At 45.1% G+C, this 21,794-nt stretch overlaps 1 protein-coding gene across 1 annotated transcript in view; it reads right to left on the reverse strand.

The window, feature by feature from the left end:
- Window positions 1-1,309: 1,309 nt before the first annotated feature.
- Window positions 1,310-21,794, reverse strand: part of Gvqw3 (GVQW motif containing 3) — a 31,468-nt gene continuing 10,983 nt past the window's right edge. The window contains exon 2 of the mRNA XM_045145788.1: window positions 1,310-1,515. Within this exon, the coding sequence (XP_045001723.1) occupies window positions 1,310-1,515 (206 nt within the window). The remainder of the gene's footprint in view (window positions 1,516-21,794) is intronic.

Consider the following 21,794-nt stretch of genomic DNA (forward strand, 5'->3'; position numbering starts at 1 on the left):
ATGTTTTATCCAACTCAGGGTTCCACACACACACACATGGTAGGTGCTCGATCAATGTGTAGAATGACATGAAATTATAATGGGCAAGTTCTTCCTCTTTTTTTAAAATTTTTATTTATTTATTTGAGAGTGACAGAGAGAGAAATAGATAGAAAGAGAGAGAATGGGCACGCCAGGGCTTCCAGCCACTGCAAATGAACTCCAGACGCATACACCCCCTTGTGCATCTGGCTAACGTGGGTCCTGGAGAATCAAGCCTCGAACTGGGGTCCTTAGGCTTCATAGGCAAGCGCTTAACCACTAAGCCATCTCTACAGCCCTAGTTCTTCCTCTTTATATGTCGCAGACTCTGTAAAAGCTGTGGAGGTTACAGGCAGATGATCAGCCAGTTTTATGTCCATTTCTTTCCTGGGCCTTCTGGAAGAAGCAGGAAGAGGAAGAGAGTTAAAGCTACCTATGGATCCATATTCCAGAGACTTCAGTCAGTGCTCCTAAGAGGGGGCAATAATGAGAATAATAGCTAACATATGCCGAGGCTCTTACTCTCACATGCATCGACTCCGTTGCGTCTCATGAGGTCTTGAGGAGGAAGCAGGCTGGGTGGGCAGTATTGGGTCTGTCCTAGTGTTAAAGCAAAGGAAACCAAAACTCAGAATAACGAAGCAATTTGCTGGAGATGAACTACTGGGCGCCCTGTGGACTCTATGTCCCTTGTGTTGGAACTACCGAGGTGACAATGGCTCACACAACATTTTCCCAACAAAAAAAGCCCACAGTTTAAGCCTTGATAAGGTGTATTTGTGTCAAGTCCCAGATGTTACCTTCATACATATTTACCTGCTGAAATGAAGCCCAGCTCCACAACGACCATTCCTTCCCCTTTATTGCACTCTCCAAAGCTCAGGTCTTTGACAAGACCCCCCCCCGCCCCCCCCCCCCCACTTTTGCTGGGTCTTGCTTTTCATGTCTGCAAAAGGAGGCTGGGCTAGAAGTTTAAACTGGGTCACATGCTTGCTGGCAGCGCCCACAATTTCCATCACCCTTCCTGGGGACAACTCCCAGCTTCAACACTAGAGGCCTCCAGGGCTCCGGAAACACCACAGCTTCTTCCCGGGCTGGCTGTGGAAACTGAGCCTCCTGCAAACAGCAAAGCCTCTCTGTGCTCGGATCAAGCCCACAGCCTCATTAGTCACGTCAGATGACATAGTTAACACTTGGGGCAAGCGGGGCCAGTTCATCAAAAGCCCCTGTGTGCCTGGCTCCATCACTGCAGCTGAGGAACTACTGTACGCGGAGCAAGGCAGGGACTTCAGAGGAGCAGCGCCAGGATGCTTCCAAATTGGTTTTGATTAATTGCATAGACGTCTTTAATTGGTGCCAGGGTAGCGGCCAGAGAACTTATGGGAAAGCAGGATGTTATACTTTTATTCCCCGAAGCCCCATAAAGCAATGAAAGATGAGGAACAGAACTCGGTGAAAATTTATCGACCGTGCAGATCCAGAAAACACAAATAACTATCTGAATCGAAACCTACCCTCATTTTCCCCAACCCGTTGGAAGCTGTGCAAGCTCTCCTCTGCCTAGTCGGCAGAGATGTGCGGCTGAGCACAATGCGCGATGCCGAGCTGGAGGGTCGGCTCAGTGGTTAAGGCACTTGCCTGTCCAGGTACCACGTAAGCCACAAGGTGACAGAAGCGTGCAAGGTTGCACGTGGCACACACATCTGGAGTTTGATTGCAGTGGCTGGAGGCCCTGGCATGCCTATTCTCTCTCTCTCTCTCTCTCTCTCTCTCTCTCTTTCTCCCACGCTTTCATAAAAATAAATAAATACATAAATAAAATGTGTGATGCCTGTGAAAGGAGTGTTTTAGCACTGAGATGAGTCCTCAGCTTTCCCCAGGCCTTCCTGAAGAAGATGCCTAGTGGCGTCTGGGAAGGCGCTTGCCCTCTGCAGCATCTCTCCCTCCATCCCATCACTATCCTATGAACTGATAGCAGAAGCATTCATTCATTCATTTTGTGTGTGTGTGTGCAGGTGTGCATGTATGCCCACATGTGCGAGTGTGTGCCACAGTGTGTATAGATCAGAGTATAACTTTGGGTGTCAGTTTTCCTCTTCCACCTTATTTACTTATTTATTTTTGGTTTTTCAAGGTAGGGTCTCACTCTAGGCCCAGGCTGACCTGGGTTCACTCTGTAGTCTCAGGGTGGCCTCGAACTCACGGCGATCCTCCTACCTCTGCCTCCGAGTGCTGGGATTAAAGGTGTGCACCACCACGCCCGGCTCTCTTCCACCTTATTTGAAGCATTTAAAAAATATTTTACTTATCTATTTGTGAGAGAGAGAAAGAGTGAGAGAGAGAGAATTTGGGCATGCCAGGGCCTCCAGCCACTGCAAATGAACTCCAAAGCAGGCACCACCTTGTGCATCTGGCTTTACGTGGGTAATGGGGAGTCAAACCTGGATCCTTTGGCTTTGCAAGCAAGCACCTTAACCATTAAGCCATCTCTCCAGCACCTTGTTTGAGACATTTTGTGTTCTCTGGGCTAGCTGACCTGTGAGCTTCTAGAAAAATCTTCTGTTTTTGCTTTCCTTCTTTCTTGAGGTAGGCCAGTGTGGTGGGATTACAGACACCCACTATAGAGACCAGTTTTCATGTGGATTCTGGGGATCCTAGCTCAAATATTCATTCTTTTTATTTTACTTTTTGTTTTTTTGAGGTAGGGGTCTCACTCTAGCCCAGGCTGGCCTGGAATTCACTACGTAGTCTCAGGGTGCCCTTGAACTTACAGCGATCTTCCTACCTCTGCCTCCCAAGTGTTTGGATCAAAGGCGTGCGCCACCACGCCCAGCTTCAAGTATTCATTCTTACGTGGCAGGGGCTTCATGGACTAAGCTACCTCCTCACCCCATTTTCTTTTCTACCCCTTGGAGATTTAAGACACAGACACATGTGGTAAGTATGTTCTGAGTACCAAGCACTGTTCTGGTACCACAGCAAACATGGAATGGAGTCTAATAGAATGTCTTCTCTCAGGGAATGGTGTTCTAGGAAAAAAGAAAGGAAGGGTTCACAGATGAACTAATGCTTGGCCAGTGGCATCATATAGAAGTTGAATGATCAGGGGCTGGAGAGATGGCTTAGTGGTTAAGGCATTCGCCTGCAAAGCCTAGGGACCCAGGCTTGACTCCCCAGGACCCATGAAGTCATATTCACAAGGTGGCACATGCACACAGGTGGTGCACGTGTCTGGAGTTTATTTGCAGTGACCAGAGGACCTAGCACGCCAATTTTCTCTCTCTCTCTCTCTTGCATTCTCTCTCTTTCTCTCTTGCATTCTCTCTCTCTCATATACACATTAAAAAGAAAAAAAAAAGAAGTTGAATGATCAGGCTATGGCATCCAGAGGACTTGGGCTCAAATCTCAACTCTAATTTGTAGCTCTGCCTGGGAGAATCATTTTGATGGTCTGAGTTTTAATCATGGTATTGTATTTAGGGAAAAAAAAAAAAAAAAAAAACCTTCCTGTCCATGGCAAGTATGAGGCCTGTAAGAGTTAACAGGCTAGAAAACACAAGTTCAAGGTTTAGCACCAATGAATAGGTATTGGCAGGGCTAAATAAACGTCACCAGCAAGGTTTTGATAAGAATGCAATGTGGGGCTAGAGAGATGGCTTAGCGGTTAAGGTGCTTGCCTTTGAAGCCTAAGGACCCCGGTTTGAGTCTCCAGTACCCATGTAAGCTGGGTGCACAAGGTGATGCATGTGTCTGGAGTTCATTTGCAGTGGCTAGAGGCCCTGGCATGCTCTCGCTCTTTCTGCCTCTCTCTCTTTCTCTCTCTCTTTGCCTCTCTCTTTCTTAAATAAATTAATTAAATATTTTTTTAAAATTTTGTTTATTTTTATTTATTCATTTGAGAGTGACAGACAGAGAAAGAGGCAGAGAGAGAGAGAGAGAGAACAGGTGCGCCAGGGCCTCCAGCCACTGCAAACGAACTCCAGATGTGTGCGCCCCCTTGTACATCTGGCTTACACGGGTCCTGGGGAATCGAGCCTTGAACTAGGGTCCTTAGGCTTCATAGGCAAGCGCTTAACTGCTAAGCCATCTCTCCAGCCCAATTAAATATTTTATTAAAAAAAGAATGCTATGTGAAGCCAGGTGTGGTGGTGAATGTCTTTAATCCCAGCACTCAGGAGGCAGAGGTAGGAGAATTGCTGTGAGTTCAAGGCCAGCCTGGGACTACATAGTGAATTCCAGGTCAGCCTGGGGTACAGTGAGACCTTATCACATAAATATCAACAACAAAAAGAGAATGCTTTGTGAGAGTTCATATACTCTAGAAACAAGTAACTACTGATCACAGACCTTGTGTTAGCCGCTGTCCTGGGCATTAGAGAATTGCACATGAATCAGCGAAGGCCAACCTTGGGTGAGACAGATGTCTACTAGGGTGTAGGCAATAAGCTAGTGTGTAAGAATGGTAAAGCAAGCTGTAAGCTGGGCATAGTCCCACACATCTGTAAAGTTAGCACTGGGGAGGCTGAGGCAAGAAGACTGTGAATTCCAGGCCATTGTGGAGTAGGTAGCTAGCCTGGCCTATGTATTGAGATGCTGTCTCAAAATCAACCAATACTATTACTGTCAATAGTGAATTTGAGGCCAGTCTAGGCATCATGAGACTGTCTCAAAAATGAATGAATGAATGAGTGAATGAAATTGAAATAAAGTGAAATTATAATGGAACAGTGAGATGCTTAGTCCATGAGAACCTGGGTGTCTTTTCTTCCATTCCGTTACATGTAGAAAACGACCTGGCACATTGTAGGTGTCTCATAGATGTTTATTACATGAGTAAATATATACTAGCAGACACAGAAGGGCACACTTTAATCAAAGGAGTAATACATAAACGCGGTGCCTGGCACACAGCAAGCTTTGAATGCTTTTCCAAGAAGTGAAATGTTTCAGGACGATCCGAAAGGGACTAGAGGAACAGAAGTAGGTCCTAGAAGGTACGGCCTCTGACCCTCACCCTGCAGGCAGAGAAGCATGACATAGTGATGGATGCTGGGGAGATCAGGACCCTCAAAGCAGAAAACGTTCAAATCCCTTCCAATCTTGAGCATCCAAGAATTTCTCCAGAGCAGATCATCTCTTGCCTGCCTTCCTGGTCCCCTCACTCACACGCTGCTTTCCACTCTACCCTGTCTGGAGGCTGTAAGACATCTAACAGGTTATTTCCTGCCAGCGTAAAACATAGACGGATGTGTGATACTCTTTTTCGGTTTTTACCATCCCCTAGGTAGAGATGGCCACATAAGTCAGGGCAGTGGCTCCAAGCACAGCCGGCCTTTCCATAGGGTGGTGAGTGTTTGCAGCTAGCACCTCCCTGGCCCACCTCCCAGGGAATTTCGTCTTCTGGTCCTGAGTCTGCTCTTTAGTTGGATGCGCCTCAGTTCACTTGCTGGAGCACTGATGTGTGACTGTTTAACTGCCACTGCTTCCTGTCCCGGGGTTCCTGGGCTTTGGGGAGCCTGGGAAAGAGACAAGAAAGAGAGCTTTATATGAGGTAAGCCTCCACAGTAATAATAAAGGCCAAAGACTAACTTACACTTACATAGTGCTTAACAATTTACAAAGCCCTGGAGAACTCCCATTCATCCTTCAAGACCCTGCATAAATGTCAACTCTTCTGACCAAGACGGCTCTCCCAGGCAGAGCTGGTCCTTCCACCCACACTTGGTAAAGCTTCCATTATCATCCATGCTGCCTCGTAATGCTTATTTGTGTCTGTGTCTCATTTCTCATCAGCTCCTTGGGGGAAGATTGCTTTCCTTCTAGTAAAAAAAAAAAAAAAAAAGTTTTTGTGTGTGTGTGTGTGTGTGTGTGTGTGTGTGTGTGTGTGTGTGTGCTGGAGACATGGCTTTGCGGCTAAGGTGCTTGTCTGGAAAGGCTAACAACCAGAGTTCGATTTCCCCAGTACCCACATAAAGCCAGATGCACAAAAATGCACATGCATCTGGAGTTCATTTGCAGTGGCTGGAAAGCCTGGCATACCCATTCTTTCTGTCTATCTTCTTGGTATCTCTCTGCTTGCAAATAAATAAAATATTTTTAAACCATATTTTTTTCTTTCTTAAAAAATAATTTTAGGGCTGGAGAGATGACTCAGTGGTTAAGGCACTTTCCTGCAGAGTCTAACAACCCAGGTTTGAGTCTCCAGTACCCACATAAAGCCAGATGCACAAAGTGGCGCATGTGTCTGAAGTTTGTTTGCAGTGGCTGGAGGCTCTTGTATACACATTCTCTCTCTTTCTCTCTCTCTCTCTCTCTCTCATTGCAAATAAGCAATTTTTTTTTCCCCCTGAGGTAGCGTTTCACTCTAGCTCAGGCTGACCTGGAATTCACTATGGAGTCTCAGGGTGGCCTTGAACTCATGGTGATCCTCCTACCTCTGCCTCCCGAGTGCTGGGATTAAAGGCGTGTGCCACCACATATGATTATTGAAACTTATAGTTGACTGAAATGTTGAACTTTAAAATATAAACCTTTTTTCAGGCATGGTGGTACACACCTTTAAATTTTTATCTATTTTTTTTTATTTATTTGAGAGAGATACCACCGGAAACAAACTCCAGATGTGTGTGCCACTTTGTGCATTTGGCCCAAACTGGGCACTAGGGAATAGAACCTGTGTCAAATCTGGCTGGTTTTGCAAGCAAGCACCTTTAACTACTGAGTCATCTCCTCAGTCTAAATTTTTTTTAAGACATGGTCTCATGTAGCTCAAACTCACTATTTTGAAGAGGCTAACCTTGAACTCCTGATCCTTCTGAGTTTACAAGCATGTGCCATCATGCCTAGCCTTTAAAATATCATCGTAAATGACAATATTATTTAATGTGTATACCATCATGAGCCTGACCATTTCCTCATTATGGGACTTTCCTATTTTTTTTTTTTTTTTTTTGCATCTCTACCATTTATTTAAAATCTTACTCAAAATATTAAATAGAACCATTTCAAATGTGAAAGAAGTGACTACAACAAGACAGTTCTGGGCTATTTCCATCAGGCTGCCCCTCCTTAGGGCAGTGCTGTCCGGAGAGGGAGGACAGACAGTTCTTCCTCCATCTCTACACAGAGCACGTGGCCGCTGGCTCGTCTGGGCCTTGTTGAACACATAGTAAAGGTTGTTTTCTAGAAAGCTGTAGCGACACTTGTTAAGTCAACCATAGTTCAAATCACATATTTACATTCTGATCAATTCTTTATAACAAAAAGACAAGCTAAAATGAAATGCAGTAGAGCCGGGTGTGGTGGCGCATGCCTTTAAGCCTAGCACTTGGGAGGCAGAGGTAGGAGGATTGCTGTGAGTTTGAGGCCACCCTGAGAAGACAGAGTGAATTCCAGGTCAGCCTGGGCTAGAGTGAGACCCTACCTCGAAAAACCAAAATAAGGACTGGAGAGATGGGTTAGCGGTTAAGCACTTGCCTGTGAAATCTAAGGACCCTGGTTTGAGGCTTGATTCCCCAGGACTCACTTAAGCCAGATGCACAAGGGGGCACACGCATCTGGAGTTCGTTTACAGTGGCTGGAGGCCCTGGCGCGCTCATTCTCTTTTCCTGTCTGTCTCTCTCAGATAAATAAATAAGAATAAACACAAAAAAAATAAAAAAAAAAGAAATGCAGTTAATAACTTCCCGTTGCTGGGTGGCAGGAAGAAAGCAAGGCAGAAGGTAGATTGTTCAACACGCTTATCTTTTATGTCTATAAACCTCGTTGCAATTATCCTTTTAATTTGAAAGACCTAAATACAGTGTTACATGATAATGACCTCTAAAACTTATTCAAACTTACTATGACGAAGTGAAAAACTATAATATAAATTTTGCACTCTGCCCATTGCTTGCTTATTGTTCTTTTATTTCTTTTTTTTGTTATTTTTATTTATTTATTTGAGACTGACATAGAGAGAGAAAGAGGGAGAGAGAGAGAGAGAGAATGGGCGCGCCAGGGCCTCCAGCCTCTGCAAACGAACTCCAGACGCGTGCGCCCCCTCGTGCATCTGGCTAATCTGGGGAATCGAGCCTGGAACTGGGGTCCTTAGGCTTCACAGGCAAGCACTTAACCACTAAGCCATCTCTCCAGTCTCATTGTTCTGGTTTTTGAGTTCTTTGTGCATTCTGGATATTAATCCTCTGTCAGATGTATAACTGGCAAAGATTTTCTCCCATTCTATAGGTTTTCTCTTTGCTCTACTCACAGTGTCCTTTGCTGTACAAAAGCTTTGTAATTTTATGAGATCCCAGTGGTTGATGAGTGGTTTTATTTCCTGAGCAATTGGGGTTATTATATTCAGAAAGTTGTTGCCTATGCCAATGTGTTGAAGGGTTTCCCCAACTTTTCCTCTAGCAATTTCAGAGTTTCCACTTGGATTTGATTCTTGTGCTTGGAGAAAGACAAGGATCTGTTTTCATCTTTCTACATATAGATATCCAATGTTCCCAGCACCACTTGTTGAAGAGGCTCTTTTTCCCGTTTTACACAGAATTCTGTAGCAGACAGTTGTCTATGTGGCCTCCTTTGCATCTCTAACTATTCTACCAAGAAAGATTCCTAGAAATGGGATTTCTAGGTCAACTGGCTGAATCACTAAAGGTTCCCGATGTTCACTGCCAAATCGCTCTGAGAAAGCCAAAACAGCCAGAGAAGCAGCTAAGTGGTACAGCACCGGGCTCCACTCCCAGTACCACGAGAAAACAGAAGCTTCTTGTCTGAAAGCAAAACCAGTTTGTAATTTCACCAATGTGAGAGCAGTCCCAGCTCAACGTATGGCAACCAATACTGTTATCCCACATCTGTCTTTACAAGTCCAGCATTCTCTTTCCTCCTTTCTTTCTTTCTTCCTCTCTTTCTCTCTCTGTCTTTCTCTCTCTCTCTCTCTCTCTCTCTCTTTCTTTCTTTCTTTCTTTCTTTCAAGGTGGTGTCTCACTCTAGCCCAGGCTGACCTTGAAAATTCACTCTTTAGTTCCAGGCTGACCTCAAACTGACAGCGATCCTCCTACCTCTGCCTCCTAAGTGCTGGGATTAAAGATGTGCACCACCATGCCTGGATCCAGCATTCTTTTCACAATGCTCCTCAAGGTGATTTTTCTTAAATATGGTAAAAATTACATTAACCAAACTTAAGAGTAGTGTTCTTCCAGGGTGTCAACCTAGGAGGGTATATGTATTCAAACAGTGCTTCTGCTGCCTTAAGCATTTCTGTAATTTTTATCTTTATTTATTTAATTAGTTGTTTTGTATTTTTTTAATTTTTTGTTTATTTTTATTTATTTGTTTGAGAGCAACAGACAGAGAGAGAAAGAGGGAGAGAGAGAGAGAGAGAGAGAATGGGTGCGCCAGGGCTTCCAGCCACTTCAAATGAACTCCAGATGCGTGTGCATCTGGCTAACGTGGGTCCTGGGGAATCGAGCCTCAAACCGGGGTCCTTAGGCTTCACAGGCAAGCGCTTAACCGCTAAGCCATCTCTCCAACCCTGTTTTGTATTTTTTGAAGCAGGGTCTCACACTAGCTTGGGCTAACCTGGAACACACTCTGTAGCCCTAGGCTGCCCTCTAACTCACAGTGAATTTCCTACCTCTGCCTCCCAAGTGCAGGCACTAGAAGCACACACCACCACGCCTGGCTTATAATTTTTATTTGAAAATTGGCTGCAAAACAGACAACACACGCTTTTACATCAAACTTACAATACATTTCTGTCTTGCGGGAGTAACTTGAAACTCATGGTCAATGAGATAAGTATCTGTAGTTGGGTTTGAGGTCAGAATTGAGGTATAACTTTGTGGTTCTGAGGTTGAGGTCTCTCTGTGACTTGTAAAGGGAATCCCACAGGAGTCCTAGGTAGTGACAGCATTAAAATAAGGCTAAACCTGCCGGTATACCCATTCCAAAGCAACCACACTCTGAGGGAGATACAAGCCCAGAACCTCTTCCTGTGGCTTTGTCACCATCCCATGTGTAGTCCCAGGGTGAGACATCAGTTTATCTCATTCCCGCTTGTCTCTCCCTCAAGGCCACTGGAGCCTGATGTGACTATATGACCAAAATCTTGGAGGGACACTTGAGGGGGAGAGCAGGACACGGCCTACCAACTGAACTGTAATTAGAAAGTACTAGATCTGTGGCTGACTTCTGCCTTTTGCCAGTGTGTGTTAGGCCATATTTGTGAAGGAGAATGCTATTCATAGGACTGTTAGAAATGGAGGACACATGCCAGAGAGGATGGCTTAGCCGTTAAGGCACTTACCTGCAAAGCCTAAGGACTGTAGTTCGATTCCCCAGTACCCATGTAAAGCCAGGCGTACAAGGTGACGTATGCGTCTGGAGTTCCTTCCTTGCAGTGGCTAGAGGTCCTGGCATGCCCATTCTCTATCTGTCTCTTTCTCTCTCTCTCAAATAAATAAATAAAATATTTTTAAAAAGAGAAATGGAAGATACACAAACACATGCAGGCACATGAAATAGCTAATACAGTGCTGTGCTTTCCGTACATACAACAGACCACACAGGTGCCACCCATCCCTTGCTGCCTCCCACCACAGCACCCTTGTAGTTAGGAGCAGTCATGTGGCCAGAATATGCAAGCAGAATTCTGCCGCTAGCTTTTAGGCGGGCTGAATCCCAACCTGTCTCCTACACCCACTTTGAATGCGGAGCTGCTGGCTATCACAGCTATGCTGTGATCAAGATGGGTCACTCTTAGCTTAGTATGCCCTTTTAATCACTTATTAACAAGCTGGATGTGGGAATGCACACCTGTAATCCCAGCCATCGGGAGGCTGAGGCAGGGGGATCACCCATAGTTTGAAACCAGACTGGACTACACACAGTAAGTTTCAGTTCAGCAGGGGTCAGTGCTGGACCTCCACCAGTCCTACACAGCTCTCTTAGTAATAATTACTTACATCTAAAATGTTCCAATAATACGGGCTGAAAAGATGGCTTAGTGGGTAAGGAGCTTGCCTGCAAAGCCTAACAGCCTGGGTTCAATTCCCCAGTACCCGTGTAAAGCTAGATTCCTAGAGTGGTGCATGCATCTGGAGTTTGTTTGCCGAGGCTAGAGGCCCTGACACCCCTGTTTACCTCTCTCTGTTTCTCTGCTTACAAATAAATTTAAAAAATTAAAAATGAATACGTAAAACTATATTTAAAATATTCCAATAAGAGATGCTCAGTAAAGTGTATCCAGAGAACTGGTAATGATAGTTATGACTTACAGTTCTTCAGCACGTGACGATTTTCAAAACATCTGTGTATCTCTTTAGTTGATCTTTGTAGCTCTGTATAGAAAGCAACTTTTTTTTTTAAATTTTTTTAAATTTATTTATTTGAGAGCGACAGACACAGAGAGAAAGACAGATAGAGGGAGAGAGAGAGAATGGGCGCGCCAGGGCCTCCAGCCTCTGCAAACGAACTCCAGACGCGTGCGCCCCCTTGTGCATCTGGCTTACGTGGGACCTGGGGAACTGAGCCTTGAACCGGGGTCCTTAGACTTCACAGGCAAGCACTTAACCACTAAGCCATCTCTCCAGCCCTAGAAAGCAACTTTTAAAACTTTTTTTTTTTATTTATCTAAGGGTGGGGATAGAGAGACTGGACACAACAGTGCCTCCAGCCACTGCAAATGAGCTCCAGATGCAGGCGCCACCTTGCATATATGGCTTTAAGTGGGTCCTGGGGAATCCAACCTGGGTCCTTAGACTTCACAGGCAGGTCCCTTAACCACGAAGCCATCTCTCCAGCCCAAGAAAGCAACTTTTTTTTTTTTTTTTTTGCTTGCATGTAATGTACTATGCGGTGTGTATGTGCTCTTTCGCTACCCCATAAGCTAGCCTGTGGGTGGGGTGCTCTCACCTGTGGTGGCCAGAGTACAACACTGGGCATGCCATTCAATTGCTCTTCCACCCGCTCCTGTTTGAGCCTGAGTGATACCTCTTACTGATCTTGGACCTTGTTGGTTTTCCCCAAATTCCAGCAATCTGGGGCTTACAGGTACGCATGGACACACCCAGCTGTTACGAGGATCCTAGGGACCTAACCCCATTGGTGTCTCGGGCCTCCCCAGACCCTCATGCTTGCACAGGAAGTGTTCTTAACCACTGAGCCATCTTTCCAGCCCAAGCAACTTTTCTTCAGTCCTGACTCCTTTTAATTGCACAAGGATGCTTCTACGAGGCACTTTAAAATATTTTATTTTTATTTATTTATTCATTTGACAGAGAAAGAGGGAGAGAGAGAGAAAGAGAGTGAGAGAGAATGGGTGCGTCAGGACCTCCAGCCACTGCAAATGAACTCCAGGCATGTGCGCCCCCTTGTGCATCTGGTTAACTTGGGTCCTGGGGAATTGGACATGGGTCCTTTGGCTCTGTAGGCAAACGCCTTAACTGCTAAGCCATCCCTCCAAGTCCTCTATGAGGCATTTTTAAATGCTTACATGTTGCACATGGGCTCATGTCCTTCCTTCCTTTCCTCCCTCCTTTCTTTTTTTTTTAATGGTTTTTTAAAAATTTTTATTTATTTATTTATTTGAGAGCGACAGACACAGAGAGAAAGACAGATAGAGGGAGAGAAAGAGAATGGGCGCGCCAGGGCTTCCAGCCTCTGCAAACGAACTCCAGACGCGTGCGCCCCCTTGTGCATCTGGCTAACGTGGGACCTGGGGAACCGAGCCTCGAACCGGGGTCCTTAGGCTTCACAGGCAAGCGCTTAACCGCTAAGCCATCTCTCCAGCCCCCTCCTTCCTTTTATGCCAGGCTCGGCCTGCTGTTCTCAGATGCATCTTTTCGCCTTCTGCTCTGCACCACAGGGAGATTGATACAGGAGCCACACAGCCTATGAACCTAAGCTCCCTGGCATCTAACTTCCAGCCGAGCCTGGCAATGGGAGATTCTAGGGGCAGAGAGGGAAGTGGATGGGGAAGAAAGAGGCCACACACGCCTTCTCCCCACTTGCTTTGCACAGCTCTCTGGTTACATGTCCTCCATGGCTCTTGCTACCACTGACAGGCCTGCTAGAAATGGCACTTCTGATGGGTGGCATGGCTCCCTGGCTGATACGGCAGTTATTTCCTGCTCTTAAGGTCCCTGTGCCTCCCTTCACCTGTGAAAGCAGTCCACTGCATTTGTCCTCACTTCTAAACACCTACAGTGCCTTCTTCTCCTCAGAGTCCACCATTAGCTCACGGATTCACTGTACCATGGTAGGGGGTTGACTCAGCTCCGAAGGACTCATTAGAACTCTGCTGCCACCACTGACCGTCTGCCTCTCTGAGACCTGTTTTCTTTGAAAAATGGGCACCTAAGACAACTTATGTGCTAGGGCTATTTTCAGAGCAGTGATTTTCTTGACTATTTAAAAACAAACAAACAGGGTTGGAGAGATGGCTTAGCGGTTAAGGCACTTGCCTGCAAAGTCAAAGGACCTCGGTTCGATTCCCCAAGGCCCACGTAAGCCAGATACACAAGGTGGCGCATGCGTCTGGAGTTGATTTGCAGTGGCTGGAGGCCCTGGTGTGCCCAATTCTCTCTCACACTTTGTCTCTGTCTCTTTCTCTTTCTCAAATAAATAAATAAGCATAAGATTAAAAAAAAATAAAAGATAGAGAGCAATCTTGAAAAAACAAACAAAGACAACCTGGGCTACAGTAAGACCCTACATGGAAAACAAACAAAAAAGAGCAAGGTTTCTTTTTCCTTTTTAACCTAAATTAAAAAAAAAAAAAAAGGGGCTGGAGAGATGGCTTAGTGGTTAAGCGCTTGCCTGTGAAGCCTAAGGACCCCGGTTTGAGGCTCGGTTCCCCAGGTCCCACGTTAGCCAGATGCACAAGGGGGTGCACACGTCTGGAGTTCGTTTGCAGAGGCTGGAAGCCCTGGCGCGCCCATTCTCTCTCTCTCCCTCTATCTGTCTTTCTCTCTGTGTCTGTCGCTCTCAAATAAATAAATAAATTAATTAATTAAAAAAACTTTTTTATTGACAACTTCCATAAATATAATCCCCTCCCTTTTCCTCCTCCCAAACCCCCCTCCAACTGAATCCCTTCTTTCCAACTAGCCTCTCTTGTATTTTGATGTCATCATTTTTCCCCTCCTATTATGCAGGTGTTGTGCAGGTAGCATCAGTGACTATGAGGTCATGAATAGGAAGGCCACTTTGTGTCTGGAAGATAGTCTCATAAGCATTCCTCCCTTTCCTTTGGCTCTTACATTCTTTCTGCCATCTCTTCTGCACTGGTCCCTGAACCTTGGAGGGTGTGGTCGAGATGGCTCAGTGCTGAACTCTCATTTCTCTGTACTTTGGTGAGTCTTGAGTCACCACAGTGGTCACCACCATCTGAAAAGAGAAGCTTCTCTAACTAAAAGTGAGAGTATCATTAATATATGGGCATAAGCATAAGTATTTAGAGGGTGGTTTGGTGAGTATAATATATTCTTAGTATGGCCTTCCCAGCCATAGGCTTTTTTTTTTTTTTTTTAAGTGTTCAGCACCAGGCAGAAATTCCCTCCTGTTTGAGCAGGACTCAACTCCAATCAGAGAGCAGCTGGTTTCTCCAATAGCAGACATGCCACCATTGCACCACTTGATACGTTTGGTCTGGCTGGCCAGCTGTAAAGCTTGCAGGGTCCACACAGGTTATGAAGGTTGATGACTTTTCTCCCCCAAAAGGCCACTTAGGTCTTTCCAGCATCCTGACAGCTAGTCAAAAGTGAGGAGCCTTCCAGCTCAGCTCCAGCTTGATTTCTCAGTGATCTGCAGCCCAAGAATATGTAGTCTTCAGTAATAGTGTTTTACCATCTAGTCTCGGTGGGCACCCAAGAGCCTTGGCAATAGCCTGTAATGTTGGCAGGGGGTGGTGGGCATAAGGAGCCTCCATTGCCAACACCACCACCACATTGTACCCCTGGTCCTGAAATTTTTCTAAAAACACTCTCCAGCTTCTGGGCACATTACCCACCTCCACAAGAACTTCTGCCTAAACCCTCATTAACCTAAAATTTTCTACTAGCAATTTTCATGCCCATGGAAATGTGTGTATTTCTAACTAGTCCCTCTTCTTCTTTTTTCTTATTTTGGTTTTTCGAGGTAGGGTCTCACCCTAGCCCAGGCTGACCTGAAATTCACTCTGTAGTCTCAGGGTGGCCTCAAACTCACGGCGATCCTCCTACCTCTGCCTCCCAAGTGCTGGGATTAAAGGTGTGTGCCACCACGTGCGGCATCCCTCTTCTATTTTGATGTCATTTTTTTTTTTTTTTTGGCCCTACTCCATTATCCATGACCATGATGATATGTTGATGAGCGCAATATTGTGCAGGTCTTGTGCCGGTAATGATAGCTGCTGTGGGGTCATGAATGCAATGGTCACCTTGTGTCCATAAGGCAGTGTTCCAAAGCACTTCTCCCCACCCTTTGGCTCTTACGTTTTTCTCTACCACCTCTTCCACAGTGACTCCTGCATTTTGGAAGGTGTGAGAGAGATGTCAAGACAGGTTTTCTTGTAGTTCACACTGGCCGCAAATTCACTATGTAGCCATAGGTAGCCATGAATCTTGCCTCAGGACAACAGGCCTGTGCCACCACATCCAACTGGAGAAGAAATGCATGCCTGTGGACCACACACACACGCACTCACATACTCATGAACATGAAATGAAAGCCTACAAAATAAAACAATACTCCCCATTACTACACGGGCTCTTCCCTGATCATTTCTCTTCTAGTGTATTTCATGTTTAATGGTCACGGCCCACCAAATTAATTTGACAAGCTGTAAGCTAATTTTCTGACCCTCCCCCCAGTTTTCCCCTTAGCATTCTTCAAGAGAGGGTTTAGTACTGGGCCTGGTGCATAATAAATACTTAAGGCAATTACAAAAAAAAAAAAAAGAGCCAGGCATGGTGGTGCACCTTTAATACCCAGCACTTGGGAGGCAGAGGTAGGAAGATCACATGCGTTCAAGGCTATCTTCAGACTACATAGTGAACTCTAGGTCAGCCTGGGCTTGAGTGAAAAACTACAAAAAAAGAAAGAAAGAAAGAAAGAAAGAGAGAGAGGGAGGGAGGGAGGGAGGGAGGGAGGGAGGGAGGGAGGGAGGGAGGGAGAAAGAAAAACACAGAAAGCACGAGATGCTCTCAGTCTGTGGAGGGCAGTCAAAAGCCTTGGAGTTGGACATTCTCAATTTCCAGCACAATGTACAGGTAAGTACTGCCATGGCCTGGGTGTCCTCCTTTTCATGAGGTAGACGAAGACAGGGTGCCGGACCCTTGGTATGTTGTCTTCACTGCCCACCTTGCCAGTGAACTTGGAGATGCTTCTCGGTGGTGGAAATGCCTGTTGGTCTCTACACCCTCCAAGTCAAACGCTCGGGAAGAGCTTAGCTTCTTCTGCTTTCTACTTCCACCTGTTGTCTCTACAAACAGCCATACCTAGGAAGCAGGAAGAACCTTCTTTAGAGTAACAGCTTCAGGTAGATGCTACTGAAAATTGTCCTTGGGCTGGGGCGATGGCTTAGCAGTTGAGGTGCTTGCCTGAAAATCCTAAGGACTCATGTTCAATTCTCCAGGTCCCATATAAGCCAGATGCACAGTGACGTAAGCATGCAATGTCGTACATGCACACAAGGGGGCACACATGTCTGGAGTTGGATTGCAGTGGCTGGAGGCCCTGGCTCTCCAACTCTCTTTCTCTTTCTCTTTCTCTCTCACACACACATAAAGAAAAAATGTCTTTGAAGGACAAGAATGGAGAGAAGCTAGATGCAATGACGTGTCCTTAAGATACCTGTCTGAGTTTTTTTGTTTTTTTGGTTTTTTTTTGACACAGGGTGTCACTGTGAAGCCCAGGCTGGCCTCAGATTTACAATTCTTCTGTCTCTGCATCCAACTTCTGTGATAATAGGCATGAGTCACCACACCCAGCATGTGTTTGAGATTTCATGGACAAACAGACTGAACACCAGAGTGACTTACTCAGTTTTATTGATTTGGCAATTTAGATCAACTTTCTTAACTGTAGTTTTCTTTCATTCTTTTTTGTCTCGTATTCTTTTCTTTTCTTTTCTTTTTTTTTTTTGAGACAGGGTCTTGCTATTTATTCATTGCTGACCTAGAATGTGCTATATAGATCAGACTGGCCTTGAACTTGTGGTGATCCTCCTGCCTCTGCCTCCCAAATGCTGATATTTCAAGCATGCACCACCATGTCATATCTTGTTCAGTTTTCTTTTAATCTATAATATGGAGATATGAAACCGGGAGGTACCTTCTATAATCCCAGCTCTCAGAAGGCAAAAACAGAAGGATCAGGAGTTCAAAGCCATTTTTGGCTACTTACTAAATTTGTCTTAAATGACACTATAGAGAAAATAAGATCCATAAAATAAGAGAAAATATTTGCAAATAATGGATCTAGTAGTATCATATCCAGAATTTATAAAGAGCTAGAGTTCAACAGGAAATAATGAATAACCCAAATAAAAAGATAAACAAAAGGGGGCAGAGGAGATGGCTCAGTTGGATAAGACACTTGCTATTGCAAGCATTAGTATGTGAGTTTGGATGCCCATACCCCATGCAAAAGCTGGAAACTATGGCAGACTTGTATAATCCCAGCATGCTTGGAGTGAGATAGGAGATAGAGACAAGAATGCCCTAGAAGTTTGAGGGCCAATTAGCCTTGTGAGAGTGGTGAATGAGAGACCCTGCCTCAAAGGAGGTGGAAAGGTAAGGACTGACGCCTGAAAGTTGTCCTCTGACCTCCGCGTGCATGACACGGCACCTGCACACCCACCCACCACTACACACATACCCAAAAGAAAACAAAAGAAAAATGGACAAATACTTGAACGCTATGGTCAGTCTCTGGTTGTCAGCTTGACCAGATTTAGAATGCCACGGAAACAAATCTTTTGGCATGTCTGTTAGGGATTTTCTAGGTGAGACTAATTGAGATGACAGTGGGTCCACGGGCTGGGGGGTTCCTGAACCACATAAAGAGGAGAAAGCGCACTGAGCCCTGCCATCATCTGCTTCCTTCCTGCTGGCATGACAATGTGAGGCAGGCTTTCTGCTCCTGCCATGATTTCCCCACTTTGAAAGACTACCCTTTCCTTCCTGAAGATGCTTCTGGGTGTGTTTTGTCCCAGCAATGCGAAAGTAACTGATACAAACACATCTCTCCAAAGAAATTGTACACATAGCCAACAAGCACATGAAAAGATACTTAACATCAGTAGTGACTAGGGACATGCAAATCAAAAGCCCAGGATAACTGGGTATGCCTGTGATTCCAGCATGTGGGAGACTGAGGCAGGGGGATTGCTAGGAGTTCCAGGTTAGCCTGGGCCACATGGTGAGTTCAGGCCAATGAGGGCTTGCTTACACTGTGAAACTCTGTCTCAAAAACTAACTAACTATCAAAAAGAGCCCAATGAACTAGCATTTCATGCTTACTGTAACAGATAGAAGAAATAACGAAAAATACCAAGTGTTGGAAGATATGAAAGAATTGGAAGCCTTGCCTCTTACACTGCTGGTGGGAACGTCAGGTGGGGCAGCAACTGTGAAAAGGCCTGGCAGTTCCTCAATAAGTTAAACCTAAGATTGCCATTTGACCCACACTTCCTACTTGGATACCAAAGAGAAAGAAACCAGATACAATAGGCTATATATGCATATTGTTATGATTCCATTTACATGAAATTGCAAGAACAGGTAAAACCATAAGAAGTTTATTAACAGCTGCCAAAGGCCAGTTTCCTAAAGGCTATGAGGTTTCCTGGTGAAAACGTTCTGGGATTGCATAGGGGTAATGGTTATGCAGCATCGTGAATATATACTAAATGCCATTTAAAGGTATGCTTTAAACAGTGAATGCCGTTATGTAGATTTTACATTCAAAAAGCAGCCACCATGAAAATTGCTTCTTTCATTCAACTGCCAAACAATTATTGAGCAGTTCCAGGCAAGACTAATGCTGGATTCGGGGAATACAGAGGAGGATCCGAGGCGGTTGGCCTAGGGGCAGCGGTGGGACCCATCCTTCAAACAATTAAGTGCGTCTGTTTCTTTTCCTGTGCTCGTACAGTATGTGTGGAGCATATGCTGAGACACACGACGGCCACAGAGTGCCTGTTTTTGCTCGCTTCCATGTTTCCTTGAGAGGGAGTCTCTCGCTGAACTGAAAGCTGCCATTTTTGGTCAGACTTACCAGTGAGCCCTGTTAATTCTCTTAGTCTCTGTTCCCCACAGGACTGGGGTTCCAGACACACATGGTCATGCCCAGATGTTTACTTGGGTTCTGGGTAATCAAAATCAGAGCAAAGGGGGACAAGGGGAGGGAGGGAATTACCATGGGATATTGTTTACAATTATGGAAGTTGTCAATAAAAACATCAAAATTTAAAAAAATTAAAAAAAAAAAAAAAACAAAGCCGGGTGTGGTGGCGCACGCCTTCAATCCCAGCACTCGGGAGACAGAGGTAGGAGGACCACCGTGAGTTCAAGGCCACCCTGAGACTACAGAGTGATTTCCAGATCCGCCTGAGCCAGTGTGAGGCCCTACATCAAAAAACCAAAAATAAATAAATAAAATAAAATAAAACTAAACAAAATCAGGGCAAAGCAAGCCCTCTTAAGCCCTCTTACTTACATAAGTGCTTGTATCCACTGAGCCATCCCTCAGCCACGTTTCTTTGACATATGAACATGCACTGTACATTGGTGGCTGTGGCTTTACCAACAGGGGTGCCCGCTGGGGAAGAACGTCAAGGCTTGAGTGCAGAACGGGAGGGTGGGTGCCAGGCACATGGCAGCAGGAAGGAAGGCTATGTGTGTGGTTGAGCAAGCTCAAAAACTCAGTGTCATTGGGCATGGTGGCACACGCCTTTAATCCCAGCACTCCCAAGGCCAAGGTAGGAGAATCACTATTTGAGGCCAGCCTGAGACTACATAGTGAATTCCAAGTCAGCCTGAGCTAGAGTGAGACTCCACCTCAAAAAAAAAAAAAACAAAAAGTCAGTGTTCAAGTCTCTCATTTCCAGCAAATTCCACACTGTCACATGGACAATTTAGGGGGTAGCAGGTGAAAGGGGAGGTAGCCACCATCTTGTCCAGCCAGTGAGAAGTGTTGGAGGGATGACATGCACCTGCCAGTAACTTGGTGGGTGGTGGGTACTACCAGTCCCTATGGTGGGCATAGGACATTCTGTTCTAAGGAGACATCCAACCAGAATGGAACACCAGTCTCCTGACTATCACTCTGTGTGACCCTTCCGCTTCTAATGACACCCCTTCCTCTCACTCCTTCTCCCTCTTCCTTTCCCCACTACAAACCTCCCCCTGGGCTTCCTGTTTTCCTGCTTGAAATACGTGTTACCATGGGAATGTCATAGCACAACATAGTGGCCTTTACAAGTGAAGTGTAAAGAATTTTTACAACATGCAGAAATACAAGCCCGGAGTTTAGAGGACATAAGACCTAATTATGTGATAGCGTTCATGACTTCATCCACGGTGTCACAAATACAAACACACTTGGAAATGTGAGATGGCACAGAGGAGACGGTTGAAAGCTTTATTAGGATTTATGTGCCCACATTTTTAAAAAATGTATATGAGAAATATTAAAAATGCAAAACATAACACATTACTTGAGAAGAACATCTGGAAAAAAGGAATGACAGAGTGTCAATGTTTACTTATAAATGCATACCCCTGAAGGTCTGGGGATCTGGACACCCCAGAGAAATTTGAACAAACCCTCTGCACCGTGTTCTATGCTATACCCCTTGTTCCTATATAGAAATCAGCTCTTGTTAAATCGTTTATTAAATATACTATTTTAAAGCTATCTTAAAAGTGAACATTTTCAAAAATTATTACCAATGACATAATAGAAAACCTCAGAGGATTCAGTTGGCTCAGTTCATTATTTTTCCAGCTCTGCCACCAAGTAGATGTGTGATTCAAGTAAAGTAACTCAACCTCCCTGGGCCAATTTCCTCATCTAATCTGGGTTTTAATTCTGAATTTTCACTTGGTAGGCTCTTAAGGCAAGGCCCATGTCCAGTTTCTTCCAGTATGTAATATTCCAAACCAAATTCTGCACAGAGCCCTCAGGACGATCTACCTAAGACTCAGAAATGGCATGGCAGCTGGGTGGTCACAATTAATTAATTGTGCTGGGCACTGGCTTCTTTGTACCTTCTGTTTCTTTGCACTTTCTCAGTTACATAATCACGCCAAGTGTGATTACACATTTGTTGTTACAAATTCCTTATAAAAGCAGACTCCTTAAAGCTGCCCTCTGGGAAAGACTGATAGTCTAAGGGAGACCATTCTGGGTGCATCTTTCCATGCCTGGTCCTTCTTCCCCTCTCCCACAAAGCTGGGCATGTACTCTCTGCACCCAGAGGCTAGATCCAAAGGAGATGCTTGGTAACCGTCTGTGTGCTACATGTTTTGGGAACAGGAAACTGAGGCAGAGAGATGGATTTTGTGACAGACTTGTTTGGGTGAACTCCTGGTTGCTTCTCGAGTGTCTACATTTTCTTCCACAAGCAAAAATATCAACAACAACAACAAAATCAACAAACCATGGGTGTTAAAACCCTTTTTCCTGGCTTCTTGTCACTTCCCTGATCTCCCATAAATAATGTAGGAGCCAGTCCCTTTCCAAAAGTGCAAGTGTTGCTTGGTTTTCCAATGTCTGGCACAGGAATAAGGCACACC

Source organism: Jaculus jaculus, chromosome 3, assembly GCF_020740685.1.
Source record: "Jaculus jaculus isolate mJacJac1 chromosome 3, mJacJac1.mat.Y.cur, whole genome shotgun sequence".
NCBI classification, from domain to species: Eukaryota; Metazoa; Chordata; class Mammalia; order Rodentia; family Dipodidae; genus Jaculus; species Jaculus jaculus.